The 27,255-nt window shown below is 39.0% G+C and overlaps 1 protein-coding gene across 2 annotated transcripts in view; it reads left to right on the plus strand.

Annotated features, from left to right (window-relative positions):
* PARVA (parvin alpha) overlaps nt 1–27,255 on the plus strand; it is a 197,575-nt gene that overhangs the window by 131,115 nt on the left and 39,205 nt on the right. For both annotated transcript variants that reach the window (XM_060103083.1, XM_060103082.1), the window contains 2 exons: nt 17,827–17,967; nt 25,535–25,650. In XM_060103083.1, the coding sequence (XP_059959066.1) occupies nt 17,827–17,967; nt 25,535–25,650 (257 nt within the window). The remainder of the gene's footprint in view (nt 1–17,826; nt 17,968–25,534; nt 25,651–27,255) is intronic.

Raw genomic sequence — 27,255 nt, forward strand, 5'->3', positions numbered from 1 at the left:
ACTCTGTTAGAACGCCTCAGTCCTTCTATCATTCAGAATACTTGAGTTTATTCTGACCTGTCTTGCTACTTCAGAACTTTTTGAATACTGTTTCACTGTTTCAAAAGCATATTTGGATGCTAACTTCAAAAACAACTGAAAGAGTCACAAAATAATCCTATCTGAGAAAATTTTCTAAATAGCATCCTATTTCAAAATCATGCCTAGTACTTTATAACAAGTTAAACTAGTGATGAACAATATGCAGAACTATAAAAATGTGAGAGAAGCAATTTCCTGGAAGAATAAAAAAAAAATTGTCAATAGAAAATTTTCAAAGAGCTAGCTGAAATTAGCTGAATAAAGAAAATGAGACTACAGGCCCTTTGGTGGGGCTAATGGCAGACTCTGGGAGGGATCACACCATGGAGTACTTCCCAGAGCTTCTACTGACAGTGTCCTTGTCCCCACAGTGAGCCACAGCTGTCCCCCGCCTCTGCAGGAGACCCTCCATCACTAGCAGAAGCTCCATATGCTTTGAATTGAAAACACCTTCTTTCAGAAGCAAGAAGAACTACAATCCTGCAGCCTGTGGAACAAAAACCACGTTCACAGAAAGATAGACAAGATGAAAAGGCAGAGGGCTATGTACCAGATGAAGGAACAAGATAAAACCCCAGAAAAGCAACTAAATGAAGTGGAGATAGGCAACCTTCCAAAAAAAGAACTCAGAATAATGATAGTGAAGATGATGCAGGACCTCAGAAAAAGAATGGAGGCAAAGATCAAGAAGATGCAAGAAATGTTTTACAAAGACCTGGAAGAATTAAAGAACAAACAAACAGAGATGAACAGTACAATAACTGAAATGAAAACTACACTAGAAGGAATCAATAGCAGAATAACTGAGGCAGAAGAACGGATATGTGACCTGGAAGACAGAATGGTGGAATTCACTGCTGTGGAACAGAATAAAGAAAAAAGAATGAAAAGCAATGAAGACAGCCAAGAGACCTCTGGGACAACATTAAATGCAACAACATTTGCATTATAGGGGTCCCAGAAGGAGAAGGGAGAGAGAAAGGACCTGAGAAAATATTTGAAGAGATTATAGTCGAAAACTTCCCTAACATGGGAAAGGAAATAGCCACTCGAGTCCAGGAAGTGCAGAGAGTCCCAGGCAGGATAAACACAAGGAGAAACATGTCGAGACACATAGTAATCAAATTGGCAAAAATTAAAGAAAAACAAATTATTGAAAGCAGCAAGGGAAAAATGACAAATACCATACAAGGGAACTCCCATAAGGTTAACAGCTGATTTCTCAGCAGAAACTCTACAAGCCAGAAGGGAGAGGCATGACATATTTAAAGTGATGAAAGGGAAGAACCTACAACCAAGATTACTCTACCCGGCAAGGATCTCATTCAGATGCGATGGAGAAATCAAAAGCTTTACAGACAAGCAAAAGCTGAGAGAATTCAGCACCACCAAACCAGCTCTACAACAAATGCTAAAGGAACTTCTCTAAGTGGGAAGCACAAGAGAAGAAAAGCACCTACAAAAACAAACCCAAACAATTAAGAAAATGGTAATAGGAACATACATATCAATATTTACTTTAAACATGAATGGATTAAATGCTCCAACCCAAAGACATAGGCTCGCTGAATGGATACAAAAGCAAGACCCATATATATGCTGTCTACAAGAGACCCATTTCAGACTTAGGGACACATACAGACTGAAAGTGAGGGGATGGAAAACGATATTCCATGCAAATGGAAATCAAAAGAAAGCTGGAGTAGCAATACTCATATCAGATAAAATAGACTTTAAAATAAAGACTATTGGGCTTCCCTGGTGGCGTAATGGTTGAGAGTCCACCTGCCGATGTGAGGGACACAGGTTCGTGCCCTGGTCTGGGAGGATCCCACATGCCGTGGAGCGGCTGGGCCCGTGAGCCATGGCCGCTGAGCCTGCGCATCCAGAGCCTGTGCTCTGCAACAGGAGAGGCCACAGCAGTGAGAGGCCCGCGTACTACAAAAAAATAATAATAATAATAATAAAGACTATTACAAGAGACAAGAAGGACACTACATAATGATCAAGGGATCGATCCAAGAAGAAGATATAACAATTATAAATATATATGCAGCCAAGGTAGGAGCACATCAATACATAAGGCAACTACTAACAGCTATAAAAGAGGAAATCAACAGTAACAACAATAGTGGGGGACTTTAACACCTCACTTACACCAATGGACATATCATCCAAACAGAAAATTAATAAGGAAACACAACCTTTAAATGACACAATAGACCAGGTAGATTTAATTGATATTTATAGAACATTCCATCCCAGCAGATTACACTTTCTTCTCAAGTGCACATGGAACATTCTCCAAGATAGATCACATCTTGGGTCCCAAATCAAGGCTCAGTAAATTTAGGAAAAATGAAATCATATCAAGCATCTTTTCTGAACACAACCCTATGAGATTAGAAGTGAATTACAGGGAAAAGTAAAAAACACAAACACATGGTGGCTAAACAATACATTACTAAATAACCAAAAGATCACTGAAGAAATCAAAGAGGAAATCAAAAAATACCTAGAGACAAATGACAATGGAAACACGATGATCCAAAAACTAAGAGATGCAGCAAAAGCAGTTCTAAGAGGGACGTTTATAACAGTACAATCCTACTTCAAGAAACAACAAACATGTCAAATAAGCAATCTAACTTTACACCTAAAGGAACTAGAGAAAAAAGAACAAACAAAACCCAAAGTTAGTAGAAGGAAAGAAATCATAAAGATCAGAGAAGAAATAAATGAAATGGAAACAAAACAGTTGCAAAGATCAATAAAACAAAAAGATGGTTCTTTGAGAAGATAAACAAAATTGATAAACCATTAGCTAGACTCATCAAGAAAAAGAGGGAGAGGACCCAAATCAATAAAACTAGAAATGAAAAAGGAGAAGTTACAACAGCACTGCAGAAATACAAAGCATCCTAAGAGACTACTACAAACAACTCTATGCCAATAAAATAGACAACCTGGAAGAAATGGACAAATTCTTACAAAGGTATAAACTACCAAGACTGAACCAGGAAGAAACAGAAAATATGAACAGATCAATCACAAGTAATGAAATTGAAACTGTGATTTAAAATCTTCCAACAGAAGTCCAGGACCAGATGGCTTCAGAGGTGAATTCTATCAAACATTTAGATAAGAGCTAACACCCATCCTTCTCAAACTCTTCCAAAAAATTGCAGAGGAAGGAACACTCCCAAGCTCATTATTTGAGGCCACCAACACCCTGGTACCAAAACCAGACAAAGATACTACAAAAGAAGAAAATTACCAACCAATATCACTGATGAATATAGATGAAAGAATCCTCAACAAAATACCAGCAAACAGAATCCAAAAGCACATTAAAAGGATCATACACCATGATCAAGTGGGATTTATCCCAGGGATGCAAGGATTCTTCAATATACCAAAATCAATCAATGTGATACACCATATGAACAAATTGAAGAATAAAAACCATATGATCATCTCAATAGATGCAGAAAAAGCTTTTGACCAAATTCAACACCCATTTATGATAAAAACTCTCCTGAAAGTAGGCAAAGAGGGAACCTACCTCAACATAATAGAGGCCATATACGACAAACACACAGTAAACATCTTTCTCAATGGTGAAAAACTGAAAGCATTTCCTCTAAGATCAGGAACAAGACAAGGATGTCCACTCTCACCACTATTATTCAACATAGTTTTGGAAGTCCTAGCCATGGCAATCAGAGAAGAAAAAGAAATAAAGGGAATAGAAATTGGAAAAGAAGAAGTAAAACTGTCACTGTTTGCAGATGACATGATACTATACATAGAGAATCCTAAAGATGCCACAAGAAAACTACTAGAGCTAATCAATGAATCTGGTAAAGTTTCAGGATACAAAATTAATGCACAGAAATCTCTGGCTTTCCTATACACTAATGATGAAAAATCTGAAAGAGAAATTAAGGAAACATTACCATTGCAACAAAAAGAATAAAATACCTAGGAATAAACCTACCTAGGGAGACAAAAGACGTGTATGCAGAAAACTATAAGACACTGATAAAAGAAATTAAAGATAATACAAACAGATGGAGAGATATACCATGTTCTTGGATTGGAAGAATCAATATTGTGAAAATGACTATACTACCGAAAGCAATCTACAGATTCAATGCAATCTCTATCAAATTACCAATGACATTTTTTACAGAACTAGAACAAAAAATCTTAAAATTTGTATGGAGACACAAAAGACCCCCAATAGCCAAAGCAGTCTTGAGGGATAAAAATGGAGCTAGAGGAAGCAGACTCCCTGACTTCAGACTATACTACAAAGCTACAGTAATCAAGACAATATGGTACTGGCACAAAAACAGAAATATAGATCAATGGAACAGGATAGAAAGCCCAGAGATAAACCCACGCACCTATGGTCAACTAGTCTATGACAAAGGAGGCAAAGATATACATTGGAGAAAAGAAGTCTCTTCAATAAGTGGTGCTGGGAAAACTGGACAGGTACATGTAAAAGAATGAAATTAGAACACTCCCTAACACTATACACAAAAATAAACTTGAAATGGATTAAAGACCTGAATGTAAGACATGACACTATAAAACTCTTAGAGGAAAACATAGGAAGAACACTCTTTGACATAAATCACAGCAAGATCTTTTTTGATCCATCTCCTAGAGAAATGGAAATAAAAACAAAAATAAACAAATGGCACCTAATAAAACTTAAAAGGTTTTGCACAGCAAGGGAAACTACAAACAAGATGAAAAGACAACCCTCAGAATGGGAGAAGATTTTTGCAAATGAATCAACAGAAAAATGATTAATCTCCAGAATATATAAACAGCTCATGCTCAATATTAAAAAAACAAACAACCTAATCCAAAAATGGGCAGAAGACCTAAATAGACATTTCTCCAAGGAAGACATACAGATGGCCAAGAAGCACATGAAAAGATGTTCAACATCACTAATTATTAGAGAAATGCAAATCAAAACTACAATGAGGTATCACCTCACACCCATTAGAATGGGCATCATCAGAAAATCTACAAACAACAAATGCTGGAGAGGGTGTGGAGAAAAGGGAACCCTCCTGCACTGTCAGTGGGAATGTAAATTAATACAGCCACTATGGAGAACAGTATGGAGGTTCCTTAAAAAACTAAAAATAGAATTACCATATGACCCAGGAATCCCACTCCTGGGCATATACCCAGAGAAAACCATAATTCAAAAAGACACATGCACCACAATGTTCATTACAGCACTATTTACAGTAGCCAGGACATGGAAGCAACCTAAGTGCCCATCGACAGACCAAATGGATAAAGAAGATGTAGTACATGTATACAATGGAATATTACTCAGCCATAAAAAGGAACGAAATTGGGTAATTTGTAGAGACGTGGATGGATCTAGAGACTGTCATAGAGAGTGAAGTAAGTCAGAAAAAGAAAAACAAATATTGTCTATTAACACATATATGTGGAATCTAGAAAAATGGTACAGATGAACTGGTTTGCAGGGCAGAAATTGAGATACAGATGAAGAGGACAAACATATGGACACCAAGGTGGGAAAGTGACGGGGGTGCGGGGTGGTGGTGTGATGAATTGGGAGATTGGGATTGAATATACAGTATTATGTATAAAATGGATAACTAATAAGAACCTGCTGTATAAAAAAATAAAATAAAATTCAAAAAAGAAAACTGTAATGAGGAGACTTTAAAAAAGAAATTATCTTTAAATTCTTAGCAACACTGAATGAAATTATTTAACTATGGGAATATTTGAGTAGATCTCTTAAATTTTGAGGGTTGAATATTTTAAAAAATAATGTGAAGGGTAGAAATAGCAGAAGAGGGTCTCAAATCTTCTATCTTAAAATGTCATAAGATCGAAATAAGTGATGTAAGCTTACAAAATAGAGGCAACTGCATCTTATGTTACTTGCATACCCAGAGAATGTTAAAAACTCAAACAATAATAAGGGGATTTGGTAAGATGACTGTAAGAAGAAAATTTGTAAGACAGCAACATTTTTTTTAACCAGTAATAATCAGTTGGTAATACGTACATAAATACACACACACAGGATGTTTACTGCAACTTTATTACACATAGGGGAAAAGTATAATATAACCTGACTGCATATCTACAGGGGAATGGTTGAATAAGTTCTATAATATAAAATGCAGTTTTTTAAAAAAGATTGAGTTATATCAATATGTATTGACATAGAAAGATACTCATGATATGTTTGAGTGAGACATATATTGAGACTAAAAAGTGAATAGAGAACATCAATGAAACTAATAGTTGATTCTTGTAAAAGATAAACAAAATGGACAAACCTTTAGCTAGACTCATCAAGAAAAAGGGAGAACTCAAATAAAATCAGAAATGATAGAGGAGACATTACAACTGATACCACAGAAATGCAAAGGATCATGAGATACTATTTTGAGTAATTATACACCAAAAACCTAGACAACCTAGAAAAAAAATGGATAAATTACTAAAAATTACAACCTACCAAGATTGAAACATGATAAAACAGAAAATCTGAACAGACTGATTACTTGTAGGAAGATTGAATCAGTAATCAAAAAACCCCCCAACAAACAAAAGCCCAGGACCAGATGGCTTCACTGGTGAATGCTACCAAACATTTAAAGAAGAATTAATGCCAATCCTTTGAAGAAAGAGGAGGGAACACTTACAAACTTATTTTATGAGACCAGAATTATTCTGATACCAAAACCAGACAAGGACATCATAAGAAAAGAAAATTACAGGCCAATATCCTTGATGAACATAGATGCAAGAACCCTTAATTTGCTAAAATATTAGCAAACTGAATTCTACAGTACATTAAAAGGATCGTACACATGGTCAAGTGTGATGTACTTATGGATGGAAGAATGGTTCAGCATCCACAAATCAATGTCATATACCACAATAACAAAATGAAGGATAAAAATCATAAGATATCTTAATAGATGTAAAAAAAAAAAAGCATTTAGGGCTTCCCTGTTGGCGCAGTGGTTGAGAGTCCGCCTGCCAATGCAGGGGACGCGGGTTCGTGCCCCGGTCTGGGAAGATCCCACATGCCGCAGAGCAGCTGGGCCCGTGAGCCATGGCCGCTGAGCCTGCGCGTCCGGAGCCTGTGCTCCGCAACGGGAGAGGCCACAACAGTGAGAGGCCCGCGTACCGCAAAAAAAAAAAAAAAAAGCATTTGACAATTCAGCCTCCATTTATTATAAAAACTCTCAAAGTTGGTATAGAGGGAACATACCTCAACATAATAAAGGCCATATATGACAAACCCACAGCTAACATCATACTCAGTAGTGAAAAGCTGAAAGCTTTTCTTCTAAGATCAGGAACAAGACAAGGATGCTCACTCTAGAGACTTTTATTCAACATAGTATTAGAAGTCCTAGTTTGGGCAATTAGGCAAGAAAAAAAAAAAAAAGGTATCCAAATCAGAAAGGAAAATGTAAAACCGTCACTATTTGCAAATGACATGATATTATATGTAGAAAACCCTAAAGACTCCACCAACAAACTGTTAGAACTAATAAATTAATTCAGTGAAGCTGCAGGATACAAAAATATACAAAAATCTGTTTTGTTTCTATACACTAATAACGAACTATCAGAAAGAAATTAAGAAAACAATCCCATGTAAAATTACATCAAAAAAGAATAAAATGTCTAGGAATAAATTTAACCAAGGAGGTAAAAGACCCGTATCCTGAAAACTATAAGATACTGATGAAAGAAATTGAAGAAGACACAAATAGATGGAAAGATACTCCATAATAATGGATTAGAAGAATAAATATTATTTAAAATATCCATTCTACCCAAAGCAGTCTACACATTCAATGCAATTCCTATCAAAATCCCAATGGCATTTTTCACAGGTATGGAACAAACAGTCCTAAAATTTGCATGGAATAACAAAAGACCCCATATAGGCAAAGTAATCTTGAGAAAGAAGAACAAAGCTGGAGGAATCACATTCTCTGATTTCAAACTATATAACAGAGCTATAGTAATCAAAATAGTATAGTTTGGGCATTAAAAATAGACACATAGATCAATGGAACAGAATAGAGAGCCCAGAAATAAACTCACGGATAAATGGTCAATTAATTTACAACAAGGAGACGAGAATATACAATCTCTTCACCAAATGGTGCTGGGAAAACTGGACAGCCACATGCAAAAGAATGAAACTGGACCACTCTCTTACACCATACACAAAAATTAACTCAAAATAGATTTACGACTTGAATGTAAGACCTGAAACCATAAAACTCCTGGAAGAAAACATAGGCAGTTAGTTCATTGACATAGGTCTTGGTGATGATTTTTTGGAGTTGACACCAGAAACAAGGCAACAAAAGCAAAAATAAATAAGTGGGACTACATCAAACTAAAGAGTTCTGCACAACAAAGGAAAACATCAACAAAATGAAAAGGCAACCTGTGGAATGACAGAAAATAGTTACAAATCATATACCTGATAAGGGGTTAATATCCAAAATATATAAAGATCTCATACAACTCAATAACGAAAAAGCAAACAATCCAATTTTAAAATGTGCAGAGGAGCTGAATAGACATTTTTCCAAAGAAGACCTACAGATGGCCAACAGGTACATTAAAAGGCACTCAACATCATTAATTATAAGGACAATGGAAATCAAAACCACAATGAGGTATCACTTCACACCTGTTAGAATGGCTATTATCAAAAAGATAAGAAATAAGTGTTGGCAAGGATGTGGAAAAAGGGAACAGTTGTGTACTGTTGGTGGGAATGTAAATTGGTTCAGCCACTGTGGAAAACAGTGTGGAAGTTCCTCGAAAAATTAAAAATAGAACTACCATATGAACCAGCAATTCTACTTCTAGGTATTTATCCAAAGGAAATGAAAACACTAACTTGAAAAGATACTGAAACTCGCATGTTCATTGCATCATGAGCCAATGGCTTGGCTTTACAGTAGCCAAGATATGGAAGCAATCTAAGGGTCCATAATGAATGAATAGACAAAGAAAATGTGAGATATATATATATATATATATATATATACACAATGGAATATTATTTAACCATAAAAAGAAGGAAATCTTACCATTTGCAACAACACGATAGAACTCGAGGGCATTATGCTAAGTGAAATAAGTCAGAGAGAGAAAGACAAATACCTTATGATTTCACTTACATGTTGAAGCTAAACAAAACAAAACCAAAAATGAGTTCATAGATACAAAGAACAGATTGGTGGTTGCTGGAGGATGGGGAGTGGTGGATAAAATGGGTGAAGGTTGTCCAAAAGTACCAACAACAACAACGAAGAGAATGAGGTATATCCATATATATTGACATGGAAAGATATGATATGTGTTTAAATGGGAAAAAACAGTAGCAGAAAAATATACACACTGTAATCTTATTTTTATTAACAGAGAGAATGAGAGAGAGAGAACTCTTTCTATTCTTCTGTGTATTATGAACATGAAGAGATACACCTAAAACTGTTAATAAGTGTCACTTTGAGATAGTCTTTTTACTCAAATCCGCATAATACTAATATCAATGCCTAAAATAATGTACCCAACAACAAAAATTAAGTGCAAGAAGACAAATCCAAAGCATAATAACTAAAGTGGAAAATGTAAAGCAGAATTACATTTTCTAAAATATTAGTAATGCAGATAAATAAAGCAAAGCCACAGAAACTCTTCTCCTGAATAAGAAATGCCAGATGCTAAAAACAGATTTTTTTAATTTTAGGAAAAATGAATTATAACATTCGTATAATAAACTACTTAAAAATATTGATGGAAACAAAAAAATGAGTGTTGCAGTAGGTAATGTGTAAAATCCAATTTTTAAAAAACAAGAACAGAATGGACAATAGTGCAAGAAAAAGTTACTGACATAGAAGACAGACTCAGAGACCTACCCTAGTCACTGTAAGTAGTCCAAAGTCAGAGGAGGTTATAAATATGAAAATTCATAGGCAATGATCTAATACAGCAGGTCTAGCAAAAAAGTGGTTCTCATTGCTGCCACTCCTCCCCTCCCCACTTACTCAGCCCACTCCCAAGACAGTTGTCACTAATATATCCCAGCAGTCTTTCCCTTTGAGCCAAGATAAGGCTTCAGAAGTTTCCTTAACTGAGTACCTTGGGCAGCCTCTACCAATGGCCAGCATACCTCTACTAAACGCTGGTAGTTGCAGTGTAATATGAAAACTTGTCATTTCTTCAATAGGAGAGGATCCAAGGTAATAATTCATGGCCTGTAAATGGAAAAGGCACACAGTTTCTTTCAAAGGTTTAACATTCAAGAGAAAGACATTTAGATATATGCTTGTTAAATCCCTGAACTTTAGAAATAAAGAATGATGACATCAAGCAACTAAAGAAAAGAGAAAGATAACATTTCAGGCCATCACAGGTAGAATAGCTTGGGATCATCCTATCAAGACTACTGAAAAGAATTCTTAAATCCACAGAACCTACAGAAATTTTCCAGTGGGCAACCTTATCTTCAAAGAATTACTCAAGGGGCATTTGACTGGGATAAGCTAAAATTACTGAAAAATAAGATAATGTAAGCTATAGGGGAACCATTGATGTATGTTGAAGTTTAATTCGTTTGTATGTCAGCCCTTAAAAATGAGGAGAAAAGACATTCTAAACATGTTTCTCCATGTTTTCATGGAGAAAAGACATTCTAAACATGTTTCAGAGAGTCAGTTCTATCAATCCTCGAATGAGTTGTGGAGAGTGGATTAGGTGACTCCAATAGCAGACAACATATTTCTCATTAGGGAATCCAGAATTGTTCTTTAAGATAAAAATGTAAATTTATACTAATAAAATGATTAGACTTTTTTGCCTTTTAATATTAAGGGATTATGTCATTGCATACAAGAAGCATTGATTTTTATTGAATTTTTTATATACAGCAGGTTCTTGTTAGTTATCTATTTTATACATGTTAGTGTATATATGTCAATCCCAATTTCCCAATTCATCGCACCACCATCACCCCCACCTCCACTTTCCCCCCTTGGTGTCCATACGTTTGTTTTCTACATCTGTGTCTCTATTTCTGCCTTGCAAACTGGTTCATCTGTACCATGTTTCTAGATTCCACATATATGCGTTAATAGACGATATTTGTTTTTCTCTTTCTGACTTAACTTCACTCTGTATGACAGTCTCTAGGTGCATCCACGTCTCTACAAATGATGCAATTTCGTTCCTTTTTATGGCTGAGTAATATTCCATTGTATATATGTACCACATCTTTTTTATCCATTTGGTCTGTCAATGGGCATTTAGGTTGCTTTCATGACCTGGCTATTGTAAATAGTACTGCAATGAACATTGTGGTGCATGTGTCTTTTTGAATTATGGTTTTCTCTCGGTATATGCCCAGTAGTGGGATTGCTGCATCATATGGTAATTCTATTTTTAGTTTTTTAAAGCACCTCCACACTGTTCTCCATAGTGGCTGTATCAGTTTACATTCCCACCAACAGTGCAAGAGGGTTCCCTTTTCTCCACACCCTCTCCAGCATTTGTTGTTTGTAGATATTCTGATGATGTCCATTCTAACCAGTGTGAGGTGATACCTCATTGTAGGTTTGATTTGCATTTCTCTGATAGTGATGTTGAACAGCTTTTCATGTGCCTCTTGGCCATCTGTATGTCTTCCTGGAGAAATGTATACTTAGGTCTTCTGCCCATTTTTCAATTGGGTTGTTTGTTTTTTTAATATTGAGCTGCATGAGCTGTTTATATATTTTGGAGATTAATCCTTTGTCCATTCATTCGTTTGCAAATATTTTCTCCCATTCTGAGGGTTGTCTTTTCGTCTTGTTTGTAGTTTCCTTAGCTGTGCAAAAGCTTTGAAGTTTCATTAGGTCCCATTTGTTTATTTTTGTTTTTATTTCCATTTCTCTAGGAGATGGATCAAAAAAGATCTTGCTGTGATTTATGTCAAAGGGTGTTCTTCCTATGTTTTCTTCTAAGAGTTTTATAGTGTCCTGTCTTACATTCAGGTCTTTAATCCATTTCAAGTTTATTTTTGTGTATAGTGTTAGGGAGTGTTCTAATTTCATTCTTTTACATGTAGCTGTCCAATTTTCCCAGCACCACTTATTGAAGAGACTTCTTTTCTCCATTGTATATCTTTGCTTCCTTTGTCATAGATTAGTTGACCAAAGGTGTGTGGGTTTATCTCTGGGCTTTCTATCCTGTTCCATTGAATCTATATTTCTGTTTTTGTGCCAGGACCATGTTATCTTGATTACTGTAGCTTTGTAGTATAGTCTGAAGTCAGGGAGCCCAATTCCTCCAGCTCCATTTTTTTCCCTCAAGACTGCTTTGGCTATTGGGGGTCTTTTGTGTCTCCATACAAATTTTAAGATTTTTTGTTCTAGTTCTGTAAAAAATGCCATTGGTAATTTGATAGAGATTGCATTGAATCTGTAGATTGCTTTGGGTAGTGTAGTTATTTTCACAATATTGATTCTTCCAATCCAAGAACATGGTATATCTCTCCATCTGTTTGTGTCATCTTTGATTTCTTTCATCAGTGTCTTATAGTTTTCTGAGTACAGGTCTTTTACCTCCTTAGGTAGGTTTATTCCTAGGTATTTTGTTCTTTTTGTTGCAGTGGTGAACAGGATTGTTTCCTTAATTTTTCTGTCTGATATTTTGTTGTTAGTGTATAGGAATGCAAGAGATTTCTGTGTGTTAATTTCATATCCTGCAACTTTACCAGATTCATTGATTAGCTCTAGTAGTTTTCTTGTGGCATCTTTGGGATTCTCTATGTATAGTGTCATGTCATCTGCAAATAGTGACAGTTTTACTTCTTCTTTTCCAGTTTGTATTCCTTTTATTTCTTTTTCTTCTCTGACTGCTGTGGATAGGACTTCCAAAACTATGTTGAATAATAGTGGCTAGAGTGGACATCCTTCTCTTGTCCCTGTCTTGTTCCTGAAATTCTTTCGGTTTTTCACAGTTGAGAATGATGTTTGCTGTGGGTTTGTCATATATGGGCTTTATTAGGTTGAGGTGGGTTCCCTCTATGCCCGCTTTCTGGAGAAAAGTCGGCATAGAGATGCAGAAAAACTTTTGCTTTTGCAGTGATCATATGGTTTTTATTCTTCAATTTGTTCATATGGTGTATCACATTGATTGATTTGCATATATTGAAGAATCCTTGCATCCCTGGGATAAATCCCACTTGATCATGGTGTATGATCCTTTTACTGTGCTGTTGGATTCTGTTTGCTGGTATTTTGTTGAGGATTCTTTCATCTATATTCATCAGTGATATTGGTTGGTAATTTTCTTCTTTTGTAGTATCTTTGTCTGGTTTTGGTACCAGGGTGTTGGTGGCCTCAAATAATGAGCTTGGGAGTGTTCCTTCCTCTGCAATTTTTTGGGAGAGTTTGAGGAGGATAGGTGTTAGCTCTTCTCTAGATGTTTGATAGAATTCACCTGTGAAGCCATCTGGTCCTGGACTTTTGTTTGTTGGAAGATTTTTAATCACAGTTTCAATTTCATTACTTGTGATTGGTCTGTTCATATTTTCTATTTCTTCCTGGTTCAGTCTTGGATGGTTATACCTTTCTAATTATATGTCCATTTCTTCCAGGTTGTCCATTTTATTGGCATAGAGTTGTTTGTAGTAGTCTCTTAGGATTCTTTTTATTTCTGCAGTGTCTGTTGTACCTTCTTTTTCATTTCCAATTTTATTGATTTGAGTCCTCCCCCTCTTTTTCTTGATGAATCTGGCTAAAGGTTTATCAATTTTGTTTATCTTCTCTAAGAACCAGCTTGTAATTTTATTGCTCTTTGCTATTTTTTTCTGTTTCCATTTCATTTATTTCTGCTCTGATCTTTATGATTTCTTTCCTTCTACTAACTTTGGGTTTTGTTTGTTCTCTTTTCTCTAGTTCCTTTAGGTGTAAGGTTAGATTATTTGAAATTTTTCTTATTTCTTGAGGTAGGATTGTATTGCTATAAACTTCCCTCTTAGAACTACTTTTGCTACATCCTGTAGGTTTTGGATCATCGTGTTTTCATTGTCATTGTCTCTAGGTATTTTTTTATTTCCTCTTTGATTTCTCCAGTGATCTCTTGGTTATTTAGTAACATATTGTTCTGCCTCCGTGTGTTTGTGTTTTTTTACATTTTTTTCACTGTAATTTATTTCTAATCTCATAGTGTTGTGGTCGGAAAAGATGCTTCGTGTGATTTCAGTTTTCTTAAATTTACTGTGGCTTGATTTGTGACCCAAGATGTGACCTGTCCTTGAGAATGTTTCATGTGCACTTGAGAAGAAAGTGTAATCTGTTGTTTTCAGATGGAATGTCCTATAAATATCAATTAAATCTATCTGGTCTATTGTGTCATTTAAAGCTTGTGTTTCATTATTAATTTTCTGTCTGGGTGATCTGTCCATTGGTGTAAGTGAAGTGTTAAAGTCCCCCACTATTATTGTGGTACTGTTGATTTCCTCTTTTATAGCTGTTAGCATTTGCCTTATGTATTGAGGTGCTCCTGTTTTGGGTGCATATATATTTATAATTGTTTTATCTTCTTCTTGGATTGATCCCTTGATCATTATGTAGTGTTCTTCCTTGTCTCTTGTAACATTCTTTATTTTAAAGTCTATTTTATCTGATATGCATATTGCTACTCCAGCTTTCTTTTGATTTCCATTTGCATGGAATATCTTTTTCCATCCCCTCACTTTCAGCCTGTGTGTGTCCCTAGGTCTGAAGTGGGTCTCTTGTAGACAGCATATATATGGGTCCTGTTTTTGTATCCATTCAGCAAGCCTGTGTCTTTTGGTTGGAGCATTTAATCCATTCACATTTAATGTAATTATCAATATGTATGTTCCTATTACCATTTTCTTAATTGTTTTGGGTTTTTGTACGTCTTTTTCTTCTCTTGTGTTTCCCACTTAGAGAAGTTCCTTTAGCATTTGTTTTAGATCTGGTTTGGTGGTGCTGAATTCTTTTAGCTTTTGCTTATCTGTAAAGCTTTTGATTTCTCTTTCGAATCTGAATGAGATCCTTGCCTGGGAGAGTAATCTTGGTTGTGGGTTCTTCCCTTTCATTACTTTAAATATATCGTGCCTCTCCCTTCTGGCTTGTAGAATTTCTGCTAAGAAATCAGCTGTTAACCTTATGGGAGTTCCCTTCTGTGTTATTTGCCATTTTTCCCTTTTTGCTTTTAATAATTTGTCTTTAATTTTTGCCCATTTGATTACTATGTGTCTTGGCGTGTTTCTCCTTGTGTTTATCCTGCCTGGTTCTCTGCACTTCCTGGACTTGAGTGGCTATTTCCCTTCCCATGTTAGGGAAATTTTCGACTATAATCTCTTCAAATATTTTCTTGGGTCCTTTCTCTCTCTCTTCTCCTTCTGACACCCCTATAATGTGAATGTTGGTTCATTTAATGTTGTCCCAGAGGTCTCTTAGACTGTCCTCATTCCTTGTCACTCTTTTCTCTTTATTCTTTTCCATGGATGAGAATTCCACCGTTCTGTCTTCCAGGTCACTTATCCATTCTTCTGACTCAGTTATTCTGCTATTGATTCCTTCTAGTGTATTTTTCATTTCAGTTATTGTATTGTTCATCTCTGTTTGTTTGTTCTTTAATTCTTCTAGGTGTTTGTTCTTTAATTCTTCCAGGTCTTTGTTAAACATTTCTTTCATCTTCTCGATCTTTGCCTCCATTCTTTTTCCAGGGTCCTGGATCATCTTCACTATCATTATTCTGAATTCTTTTTTTGAAAGGTTGCCTATCGCCACTTCATTTAGTTGTTTTTCTGGGGTTTTATCTTGTTCCTTCATCTGGTACATAGTCCTCTGCCTTTTCAGTTTGTCTGTCTTTCTGTGAATGTGGTTTTTGTTCCACAGGCTGCAGGATTGTAGTTCTTCTTGCTTCTGCTGTGTGTCCTCTGCTCATGAGGCTATCTAAGAGGCTTGTGCAAGCTTCCTGATGGAAGGGACTGGTGGTGGGTAGTGCTGGCTCTTCCTCTGTGGGCAGACCTCAGTAAAACTTTAATCTGCTTTTCTGCTGACGGGTGAGGCTGAGTTCCCTCCCTGTTGGTTGTTTGGCCTGAGGCGACCCAGCACTGGAGCCTATAGGCTCTTTGGTGGGGCTAATGGCGGACCTCGGGTGGGCTAATGCCAAGAAGTACTTCCCAGAACTTCTGCTGCCAGTGTCCCTGTCCCCATGGTGAGCCACAGCCACCCCCCACCTCTACAGGACACCCTCCAACACTAGCAGGTAGGTCTGGTTCAGTCTCCTATGGGGTCGCTGCTCCTTCCCCTGGGTCCCGATGCACACACTACTTTGTGTGTGCCCTCCAAGAGTGGAGTCTCTGTTTCCCCCAGTCTTGTTGAAGTCCTCCAATCAAATCCCACTAGCCTTCAAGGTCTGATTCTCTGGGAATGCCTCCTCCCATTGCCGGACCCCAAGGTTGGGAAGCTTGACATGGGGCTCAGAACCTTCACTGCAGTGGGTGGACTTCTGTGGTATAATTGTTCTCCAGTTTGTGAGTCACCCACCCAGCGGTTATGGGATTTGATTTTATTGTGATTGCACCCCTCCTACCATCTCATTGTGGCTTCTCCTTTGTCTTTGGATGTGGGGTATTTTTTTGGTGAGGTCCAGTGTCTTCTTGTCAATGATTGTTCAGCAGTTAGTTATGATTCCAGTGCTCTCTCAAGAAGGAGTGAGTGCACGTCCTTCTCCACCATCTTGAACCAATCCAGAACCACTGATTTTAAAACATACCAGTATAAGTACCACTCAAAGAGAAAAAAGTACTTCAATTAAACTATTACCCAATGCTTTCTTATTGCTTAGAATTTTTATGTTCTACTTTTTGAAATTGCTCTTGTAGGTTCTTTTTTAATTTATTTTATTGAAGTATAGTTGATTTACAATGTTGTGTTAATTTCTGCTGTACAGCATCTTGTAGGCTTTTTGAGACATGGAAGTGACCACACTATGAAGAGCTATGACCAAGTTCACACACATGGAAGCAGTGATAACTCTTATACCTTCCACCTGGCTGTTGGTAGTTGTAGGATGCCATCAATTTTAAGACACAGCCTGATTTCAGGGATGTTAAAATGTGAAAAGTGTGTACCTTAGAATTAGTGAAATAGGACACATCAAATTAGTTACCTTCCAGGTGGGTTTAAAAGGAAAGGAGGTTCTTAAGACATAAATATGATTCAACAGGACACATATTGTACTACAGGAGTGTTCAAAACACCTTGGATAAGGACTTGACCACTGCCCAGGCAAGCACGAAGGCTTTCCAGTCAGGGCACAGGAATGTCTTTGGAGAAGAAGACAGAGGTGAAAAGAAGAGGGAAAACTTCAGAATGAGGAAAAAGAGCTCAAATATGACAAGCTGGGTTAAATGCCCTCCTTCTGTGATCCTGGGATCTTATAATTTGGGGCTTCAAGACACAATCACAAGGTTTTCACAGTACATACTGGCACAATCAGTGCCACCACCAGACGAGGAGGGGAGAGCAGCGTCCCTCACATACTAGGTGCTCAGTATGGTGAGTGAGTGAGTGAATGTGTGAGTGCGTGGGTTAGGTCTGTCTGTGGCAAAGGTAACAGCTGTTCTCTTTTCCCTTGTCACCCTAGAGAAACTTGAGAGTGAGAAGCTGAACGTCGCTGAGGTCACCCAGTCAGAGATTGCCCAGAAGCAAAAGCTGCAGACTGTCCTGGAGAAGATCAATGAAACCCTGAAACTTCCTCCCAGGAGCATCAAGTGGAATGTAGACAGTGAGTTTTTCAAAGGAAGATGGGACTGTTACATGATGTGGTTCCTACCGTGGAGTTTCCCCAGGAAGCCGCATCATAAGCTGGGAGGCCCCGGGTGGGTGCAAACTCATTTATCTCTGAGCGAGATATGCCTTTCCTTAGAAAGGAAGCTCATCATCCACATCTAAGGAAAGCTGAGAAAAACAGCCAAATGTCAAAATCTAGTGTGCCTTTTCTGTAAAAGGCTCTCTGTAGGAACCTCATGTGAGATTGGTGGAGAAGGAAGCTCCTATTCATTGAGCTACTTCTGAGTCTCAGCACAACCTTTTGAAAAAGCTCCTGTCTCCAGCTTGTTGAAGCTCTGGGAAGTGGAGATGCCTAGTTCAGGCAGCTGAGAAGCAGGGAGCAAGGACTTGGGTCTGTTCCAGTGCCCACGCCCTTCCTCTCACCCCCTTACTGCCCAGAGGGAGCAAAGATATGGCTAAGAGCGTAGGCAATGGAATAGGATTTTAAAATTCAGGTTTTCGTGCTAGTGTAGCTCAAAGATCTCAGAAAGTATAAACCGTTCATTCTTTTGCTGCCTCAAGGGCCTGGCTAATATGGACTTAATTGAGTCCATATCAGAGTCAACATGGAATCAACATATTTGGGCGAATCCAGTAGCAACAACCTGTTTCCCATCGGGAGCCCAAAGTTGTTTTGTTCCTTGTAGTAGATAAAAATATGAATTTAGATTAATAAAATGACTGAGATTGTGTTTCCTGCCTTTAAGTATTAAGGGGTTGAGTATTATATCTTATTGCATCTGATGTATACAGCTTAAAATGGACATCTTCCCCCCACACCAAAAAAAAAAAAAAAAAAAAAAAAAAAGAACACCTTTCAGACTTGGGAAAGAAAAGGGAATCTTCAGCTTTCCAAGTTAGAGACCCAGCAGCTGCCAATGGCAATCTCTTCAGCAGGTTCCTAACACCCACCATCGAGGCGAGACGCCAAGCACCTCCTTCAGCACAATGACACCTTCGCTTGCACAGCGTGAAAAGCTGCCTCTAGCAGCACGCTGGGAACAGGGCATCCTCTGTGGAGCAGAGGAGACACCTGAGGGCGGGAGGAGGGGAGGCCACGGCTCTGGGCCCTGGATGCTGCCCCGTGTCCCAGGAATGCTAATAGAGTTCAGCGGGGGAGAGAAAAAGGGGCTGATCACTAGTTTAGGAAATGTATCTGCATTCTGGAAGTCCATAATAGTAATAAGCATTAAAGTCCTCTGATGGTGACCTCTGCTTAGTTTTGTTTGATCCTACTTCCCACTCCCTTGAGTATGGACCATCTCTATATACCACTCCAAAACAAAACCCCTTTTATCTTTCTTTTTTGTTAATTGAAGTATAGTTGATTTACCATCTAATGTTCTGTTAATTTCTGCTGTGCAGCAAAGTGACTCAGTTATACATATATACACATTCTTTTACAAATTCTTTTCCATTATGGTTTATCACAGGATGTTGAATATAGTTCCCTGTGCTATACAGTAAGACCTTGTTGTTTCAAAACACCTTTTCATTTAACATGGAACCCAATTTGGGAAATAGGAAGAACGGAATTGTTTTGTTTGTTTTTAGACAACAGAAATTTATTTGCTCAGAGTCCTGGAAGCCGCAAGTCTGAGATGAAGGTGTTGGTAGGTTGGTTCCTTCTGAGGGCTGTAAGGGAAGGATCTGTTATAGGCCTCTCTCCTTAGCTCTCAGAGGGCTAATTTCTTGCTGTATTTCTTCACATCATCTTCCTTCTATGCATGTCTCTGTGTCCAAATTTTCCCTATTTTATAAGGACACTTGTCATATTGGATTAGGGGCTCACCCTACTCCAATATGACCTCATCTTAACTAATCACGTCTGCAATGATTTTACAAATAAGGTCACATTCAGAGGGACTGGAGGTTAGGACTTCAACATATGAATTTGAGGCTGGGGGTCGCATATCAACCCATAACATCTGATTGGTCTCCCACTTACCTCTCCAGCCACACATATACTTCATGCTTTCTCAGCCTCTCTTCGTCATCCATACACTGGCCTCATTTAAATGGGCCACAATATTCCCACCTTTCTAGAACCATTTCTGGAAGATATTTCCTTGATCTGAAACATTCCTCATCCCATCATCCCCACCCCCAAACCATTTTGCCTGCCTTAAAAATGGAGTTTTTTAAAGCCACATCAGGACCATTGTCTTCAGTGGCTTTGAATGATTTGTTTTGGGTTTGCATTCACTTTCTTTTTTTTTCTTTTTTCTTTTTTTTTTTTTTTGCGGTATGTGGGCCTCTCAATGTTGTGGCCTCTTCTGTTGTGGAGCACAGGCTCCAGATGCACAGGCTCAGCGGCCATGGCTCACGGGCCCAGCCGCTCCATGGCATATGGGATCTTCCCGGACCGGGGCACGAACCCATGTCCCCTGCATCGGCAGGCGGACTCTCAACCACTGAGCCACCAGGGAAGCCCCACTTTCATTTCTTATGGGAAAATGTGTAGGAGTAAAATAATCACCTGTATTATCACTCTCATCTGGCTGTTTTCGTTTTTTGGCATTACTGTCCACATCAATGCATATTTTTTCATATTTTTACTTGATGAAGGTATATACAAACTCACTTTGTCTTAAGGTTACATCATACACATCTTCTATATTCACATGTGGTCTTTGTAGTTATAATTTTTGATAGCTGCTCTATTTCCTGGGGTAGATATTCCATAATTAACTTAAACCCTATGCTGACATTTATCCTTTTAGGATGTTTTTCAGCTTATTGCTAATATCAGACAGGGTCAAGTTAAATGTTATGTTGTGACTCTTTTTGCTTCTCTTGAATTACTCTCATCAGATAGATTTTTAGAACTTAGAGGAATTACTAGGTCAGAGGAAGTAATTACCTCAATGGCCATCTCCCCGCGATGTCTCAGGGCTTCAGGCAGCAGTGGTTTCTGTGATAAGGAATGCAGCAGGTGCAACTCCAGGGCAGGCTTGGACACCTCCTCTCTCGGTTGTCTTCCCTGGCTGTTTCTGGGGACATCGTGTCATCTTTCCACTCAGGAAAAGGGTGGCAGAGACAGCTGCTGAGTTCCCAAGGTCCTTGATCCAGGGTTTTAGGGAGTTCTTCCTTTTCTATTTTTTTTTATTAGCAACAATAATTTTCATTATTGAAAACTTAGAAAATACAGATCAATTAAAAGAGATTTAAATAACATCTAACGTATTTATGGTGCTTGTATGCCTTGTACTAATCTAAACATTTTACATATTTTGATCCTTGCAATCTTCATTCAGCCATCTGAGGTAAGAACTTTACTGTCCCCATTTTACAGATGGGAAAGTCAAGGCATAGAGAGGTTAAGAAACAGTGAGTGTCAGCTTCCTGAGGGCAAGGATTTTTTTCTCTTTACTGCTGTATCCCTAAAACCTGGAAAAGTGACTGGCAATATTAAGCACAATACTATTTGCTAAAGAAGTGTCATTGTCCAAGGTCACACGGGGTTGGGGGGAGGGGGGAGTGGTGGAGCCAGGAGTGAGACCCAGAGTCTGGCTGCAGAGCCTGTGTACTAAGCCCACACATACTGCCCTCATGAGCTGCCTATCAGATACAGGCATTGTCAGCCTTATGGTGTGTTCCTTCAGGTCGTGTGTGTGTGTGTGTGTGTGTGTGTGTGTGTGTATGTAAGAAATAAATATATCAATAAATGTGTGTATATACTTATATATAAAATATACTTTCTTATTTTTATGAAGATGGTATCAACCTGTATATCTTATTTAGAAGATGTATAGCTTTACAGATCATCCTTCTATATGTCACTTTTAATATTCTATGACATAGATTGGGTATATCATAATTTACTTAACGAAAGATTTTAAGATTTTTTCCCATTTTTTCACTAATATCAATACAGCCTGATGAGTTCTTTCTGCTCATAGACATAATTACTTCTTAAGGATGAATACCTAGGAGTGGTAGTTTAGGGCCAAAGAATATGTACATTTTAAGGTCCTATCACATATTGTCAAATTGCCTCCCCCAAAATTGTACCAGTTTCTGTTTCCACCACAATTCAAGTTTGGAGGACTGCTTCTAACTCAACAGCTCCTTTGAAATGGTCTCCCAGCACTGGAGTGACCCTCTTAGCACAGCGGCTGCAGGGCCCATTTTATACAGCAGAGTCTTGGCTTCTCAACCCTGCTGTCATTCTGCATGTTTTCATCCTGACTGGAGTGCAGGAGCACAGTGGCCCTGGGTTCTGCCTGGCATCAGGGAGAAGACTCCCAGGAGATGTGCTGAGAGATGGCAATGATGAGAGTGCCCAGATATGCAAAGGTAGTTAGAAGTTTTCTTAACTGAAAAGATAACATGTCTTTATTCGAAAGAAACATTTGAAACAGGAAAAAAAGATCTTTCAACTAAAGCATAACTATTTTCTTTTTTTTTTTTTTTAACTTTCCAAGTCTTGGCCACAAGTACATTTGTGTGTGTGTGTGTGTGTGTGCGTGTGCATATTTGTGTATGTATGTGCATGTGTATGTATATTTATATATATGTATATATGTGTATATATATACAAATATATGTGTATTTATATATGCATAAATCCATGAATGTATATATTTACATTATTTCTAGTTCTCTTTAACATAATAATATTTATAGCTACATTGTTTTAATGATTTTCAGTGCATGCAAACTATTTCATTATGTGAATGTACCAAAATTTATTAAAGCAGTGACTATTAAACCATGCTTGGCCCAACCTAGGGATTTGCAAGGAAAAACTCAGGCATCATTGAGGAGAAGAGAAGCAGCTGTGGGCGGGCTGTAGTTAGGACAAAGGGACCAGAGCAGTTGCACCGGTTTTTATCAGGTTTGCCTAATGGTTTTTAGAACAAAGGATTTCTCTGCCTAATTTTTAAAAATTTGAAAACCACTGGTCAACCATCATCTTTCATTTGGATATATGTGTTTCAGATTTTTTTAATGATATATTACATAATAATTAACATCTTTTTTTTCTTTTCCATTATGGTTTATTACAGGATATCAAATATAGTTCCCTGTGCTATACAGTAGGACTTTGTTGTTTATCCATTCTATATATAATAATTTGCATATGCTAATCCAAAACTCCCAATCCATCCCTCCCCTACCCACCCTCCCCCTTGGCAACCACAAGTCTGTTCTCTAAGTCTGTGAGTCTATTTCTGTTTCGTAGATAAGTTCATTTGTGTCATATTTTAGATTCCACATATAAGTAATATCATATGGTATTCGTCTTTCTCTTTCTGACTTCACGTAGTATGACAATCTCTAGGTCCAGCCATGTTGCTGCAAATGGCATTATTTCATTCTTTTTTATGGATGAGTAGTATTCCATTGTGTGTGTGTGCGTGTGTATGTACACACACACACACACACTATAGCTTCTTTATCCATTCATCTATTGATACGCATTTAGGTTTTTTCTATGTCTTGACTATTGTAAATAGTGCTGCTATGAATATAGGGGTGCATGTATCTTTTCAAATTATAGTTTTATCTGGATATATGCCCAGGAATGGGATTGCAGGATCATATGGAAACTCCATATTTAGGTTTTTGAGGAACCTCCATACTGTTCTCCATAGTGATGGCACCAATTTACATTCCCACCAACAGTGTAGGAGGGTTCCCTTTTCTCTACACCCTCTCCAGCATTTATTAATTAACATCTTTTGATACATAGCATGTATATCTGTGAGAGAGAGAGAGAGAGAAAGAAACTGTGTAATTATTTCTCTTGAAACAATACCTAGGAGGACAGAGCACTCATTGACAGAGTCTGACGTCTGTATGGTGCCTGCAACATAGCTCTACTTTGCTTACGAAGACAGTCAAGGTAACATACAGTGTCACCAGTGTGTAAGAACAACCTTTCTGACCACTGCTTTTCCAGCATTATGTTTTGTCATTAAAGGGGAGAGGTAGCAAATATCCTTACAACCCTCAGTGACGGGACTGATGCAGTGGCAGTTCTGACCAGAAGAGCAAACCCTGTTTTTGCCTCTGTCCATCATGTCAGTGGGTCAGTCCATGCCAGGTGCCTTTTTTGAGGCTATAACTGTGGGTGACACTTAGTTGGCAAAGCCCAAAAGCCCAGAAGTAAACAGTTCTTCTGTAAGGCTACGCGTTAGGAGCAGCTCATCTGCTATTTGATGGTGGCATTGAGCTGCTGTCCATAGTCAGTGGAAAACCTTCTTTGAAGCAGCAGTGATAAGAGGAAACTCTAGTGAGTCCCCAAGGATTGTCTGGATCATTTCTTTTTCTTGGTGATTTCTCAAAGCTTCTGTTAGAGTGGATTCATTGACCCCAGGGCAGACAGAATGACACCCTAATAATGGGCCCAGTTCATGCTAACTACACAAAATGGACAATTTTTTGCTCTTTCCTTAAATGCCCCCTGTAATGAGAGCCATAATGCTGGTAGGACGGTGAAGGCAGGTAAAGTATCTGGGGACTCTTCCCTTTTATGAAAGAAAGGGGAGAAAGTTGATATTAATTGCCCAGATGCCAGGTACTTTCTCGTAAGTGATCATAGAAAATATCAATCATTCCTAGGCATTGCTATGTACTAGGAGCTTTGCCAACATTATATCTGGAAATTCTTACTACCCATATTTCTGCATGGGTACTGTTATCCCCATGTGGAAAGTGGAGCAGACTGAGGCTCAGGGACCTTAAGTGGCCTACCTAAGGTCATATACTCAGTAAATAAAAGGTAGAGTTGTCAAGTCAGAACTCAAGCTCCCGTTGGCCAACACTGTGTGTGCCTAATACATCACAGTCTTTTTCTCCTCTCATCTACTGAGAAAACTACAACTCAGTAGTTGCCCAGCCTTCTCCAGCATAAATGACCCAGCATCCAGCAAACAGCTCAGCTATAGAAGCCACCTGGGTCATGAACATCCCCTCCCAGCTATTGCCCAGAGGGCATTGCCTGCACTGACTATATATGACACTCAAGAGGGCAACAAAATCCTTTAGATGTCTCTCATGCCTTCCTCCAGGTGTCTTAAAGCCCTGAACAAAGGAAGGGATCCAGTGTCCTGACTCAGTGTCCATTGATTGAGGGCCTGCTTTGTGTAGAGCCTTGGGACAAGGGTAGTGGTGATAACCTACAGAGTTCACAGTCAGCTGGGAAGGGAGGGGGGTTCGGCAGACATGCTTATAGTTATCAGCACAGAGTGAACAAGAACATGGGGGTGGCAGAGGGCTGACCTGAACTCAGAATTCAGCTGTTGTCAGGGTCCCGATGCGAACCTTGAATTAGAGTGGAGAAGCACTACTTTGCCGTCCAGCAATAACATGATCTAAGAAGCAGATCCACGGGACCTGGCTGAGAACCGAGGGGTCCCAGGGTGAGGCCCGTGATGACCAAGAGTGTCCCCTGACCCATAGGGGTGGGATGAAAGGGGCATTGGGTGTGGTACTGCTACACTCTGGATATCTGCTTATATCTGCCGAGAGCCTAGAAGAAGATTCTCTAATTTATAAATCATCTTTTATTTCAGCTGTTCATGCCAAGAGCCTGGTAGCCATCTTGCATCTGCTGGTTGCTCTGTCCCAGTATTTCCGGGCACCAATCCGACTCCCAGATCATGTTTCCATCCAAGTGGTTGTGGTCCAGGTAAGTTAGAAACCACTAAAAACATCTGCGCCCTTAAAGGGGTGCAGGGGCTAAGCTCCCGTGAGAGCTAAGGCACACTGGGTAGCTTGCTAGAAGGAACACTGAATGAATGCTGAGTGTGTCTGGGTGTGCCATATGCTGGGAGGCATGTGAGTGAGCTTTCTGATGCATGTGGGCTTATCCCTGATATGTGTGCAAAGGGTGGAAGAGCGTGTGCTTCTGTCTGGGACAGGCTTGTGTGGGACGTGTGCCTGGGGTTTACATGCTTTCCTCTGGAGGGTGCCTGTGTGATGTATATGTGAGGGTGTGTGGTGTATATATTTGTGAGGTCTGTGTAGTAGGATCGGGAGGCTGTATCCCTGTGTGTGTGTGTGTGTGTCCTGCCAGCCAGGGAGAATCTTTTTTTTTTTTTTTTAATAATGCAGCCTCGTGCTCAAGTGTCTATAGTATGGAGCCCCAGAAGTGGGATCATGGGGTCATAGGCCTGTGGATTTTAAATGTTGGTAGAGTTGTCGATTGTTTAGGCTGCCTTATTTATTTATTTATTTGTTTGTTTGTTTGTTTGTTTGTTTATGGCTGCACTGGGTCTTCATTGCTGCGCGTGGGCTTTCTCTAGTTGTGGCGAGCGGGGGCTACTCTTCATTGCAGTGCATGGGCTTCTCATTGCAGTGGCTCCTCTTTCTGCGGAGCACGGGCTCTAGAGCGCAGGCTCAGTAGTTGTGGTGCACGGGCTTACTTGCTCCGTGGCATGTGGGATCTTCCCGGACCAGGGCTCGAACCCGTGTCCCCTGCATTGGCAGATGGATTCTTAACCACTGCGCCACCAGGGAAGCCCAAGAATCATTTTTTGGTTAAACAAACAATGCACAGTTATGGAGAAGAGGCAAGTATCCGTGCATGTGTATGTGTGTGTATTTGAGAGAGAACCTGACAGGCCGTGCCTGTGTTGAGGGCACTGCCGATTTTCACCTGCCCAGAGAAGCACAACTGGTATCTCAAGTCATTTTTTCCAGATTGTTGGATGGAATTTCCATTCACACATGGCCGTGTGATTTCCACAGTGAGGGGATGCTCTCTCCCTGTGACTATCTCATTCTGCTCCTAACCCCATTAGATACTCAAATTCAATTTTATTTTCCAACTTTATACCCGTGAGCAAAAGGTCATCATTTTGTTGGCTTCTGTTCTTTTCCAAATAAACATGCTACAAGGGAGAACGTCCCTTATAAGCAGCTCCCTGGCTATCCAAGGTTATCCAGGGTTCTGTCTGGCAACTCTGCCACCCCTTGGTGAGGAAGAGCCCGGAGGGCAGGTAGGCTTTGCCTGAGAGGCGAGGCCAGGCCAGCTTCCAGGACAGAAGGGCTGAGCTTTCAGGGATCAGACGTGAATGGGGGAGGGGAGGAGGACATGGGGGTGCTGCTCAGCCATGCCCTAATGAAAAAGTATTTCTTCCAGCATCTCCTGGGTACTTAACTTGCTAAACATCAAGGGGGTATAATAGGAAGATGACACCTTGGCCCTGCCTGCCCGGAGACAGGACTATACATAAGCAGCAGAGAAGGCTATCAGAAGCCCCTTGTCAATGCAAACACGTGTGGTTCCGAC

This window comes from Mesoplodon densirostris, chromosome 7 (genome assembly GCF_025265405.1).
Source record: "Mesoplodon densirostris isolate mMesDen1 chromosome 7, mMesDen1 primary haplotype, whole genome shotgun sequence".
NCBI classification, from domain to species: Eukaryota; Metazoa; Chordata; class Mammalia; order Artiodactyla; family Ziphiidae; genus Mesoplodon; species Mesoplodon densirostris.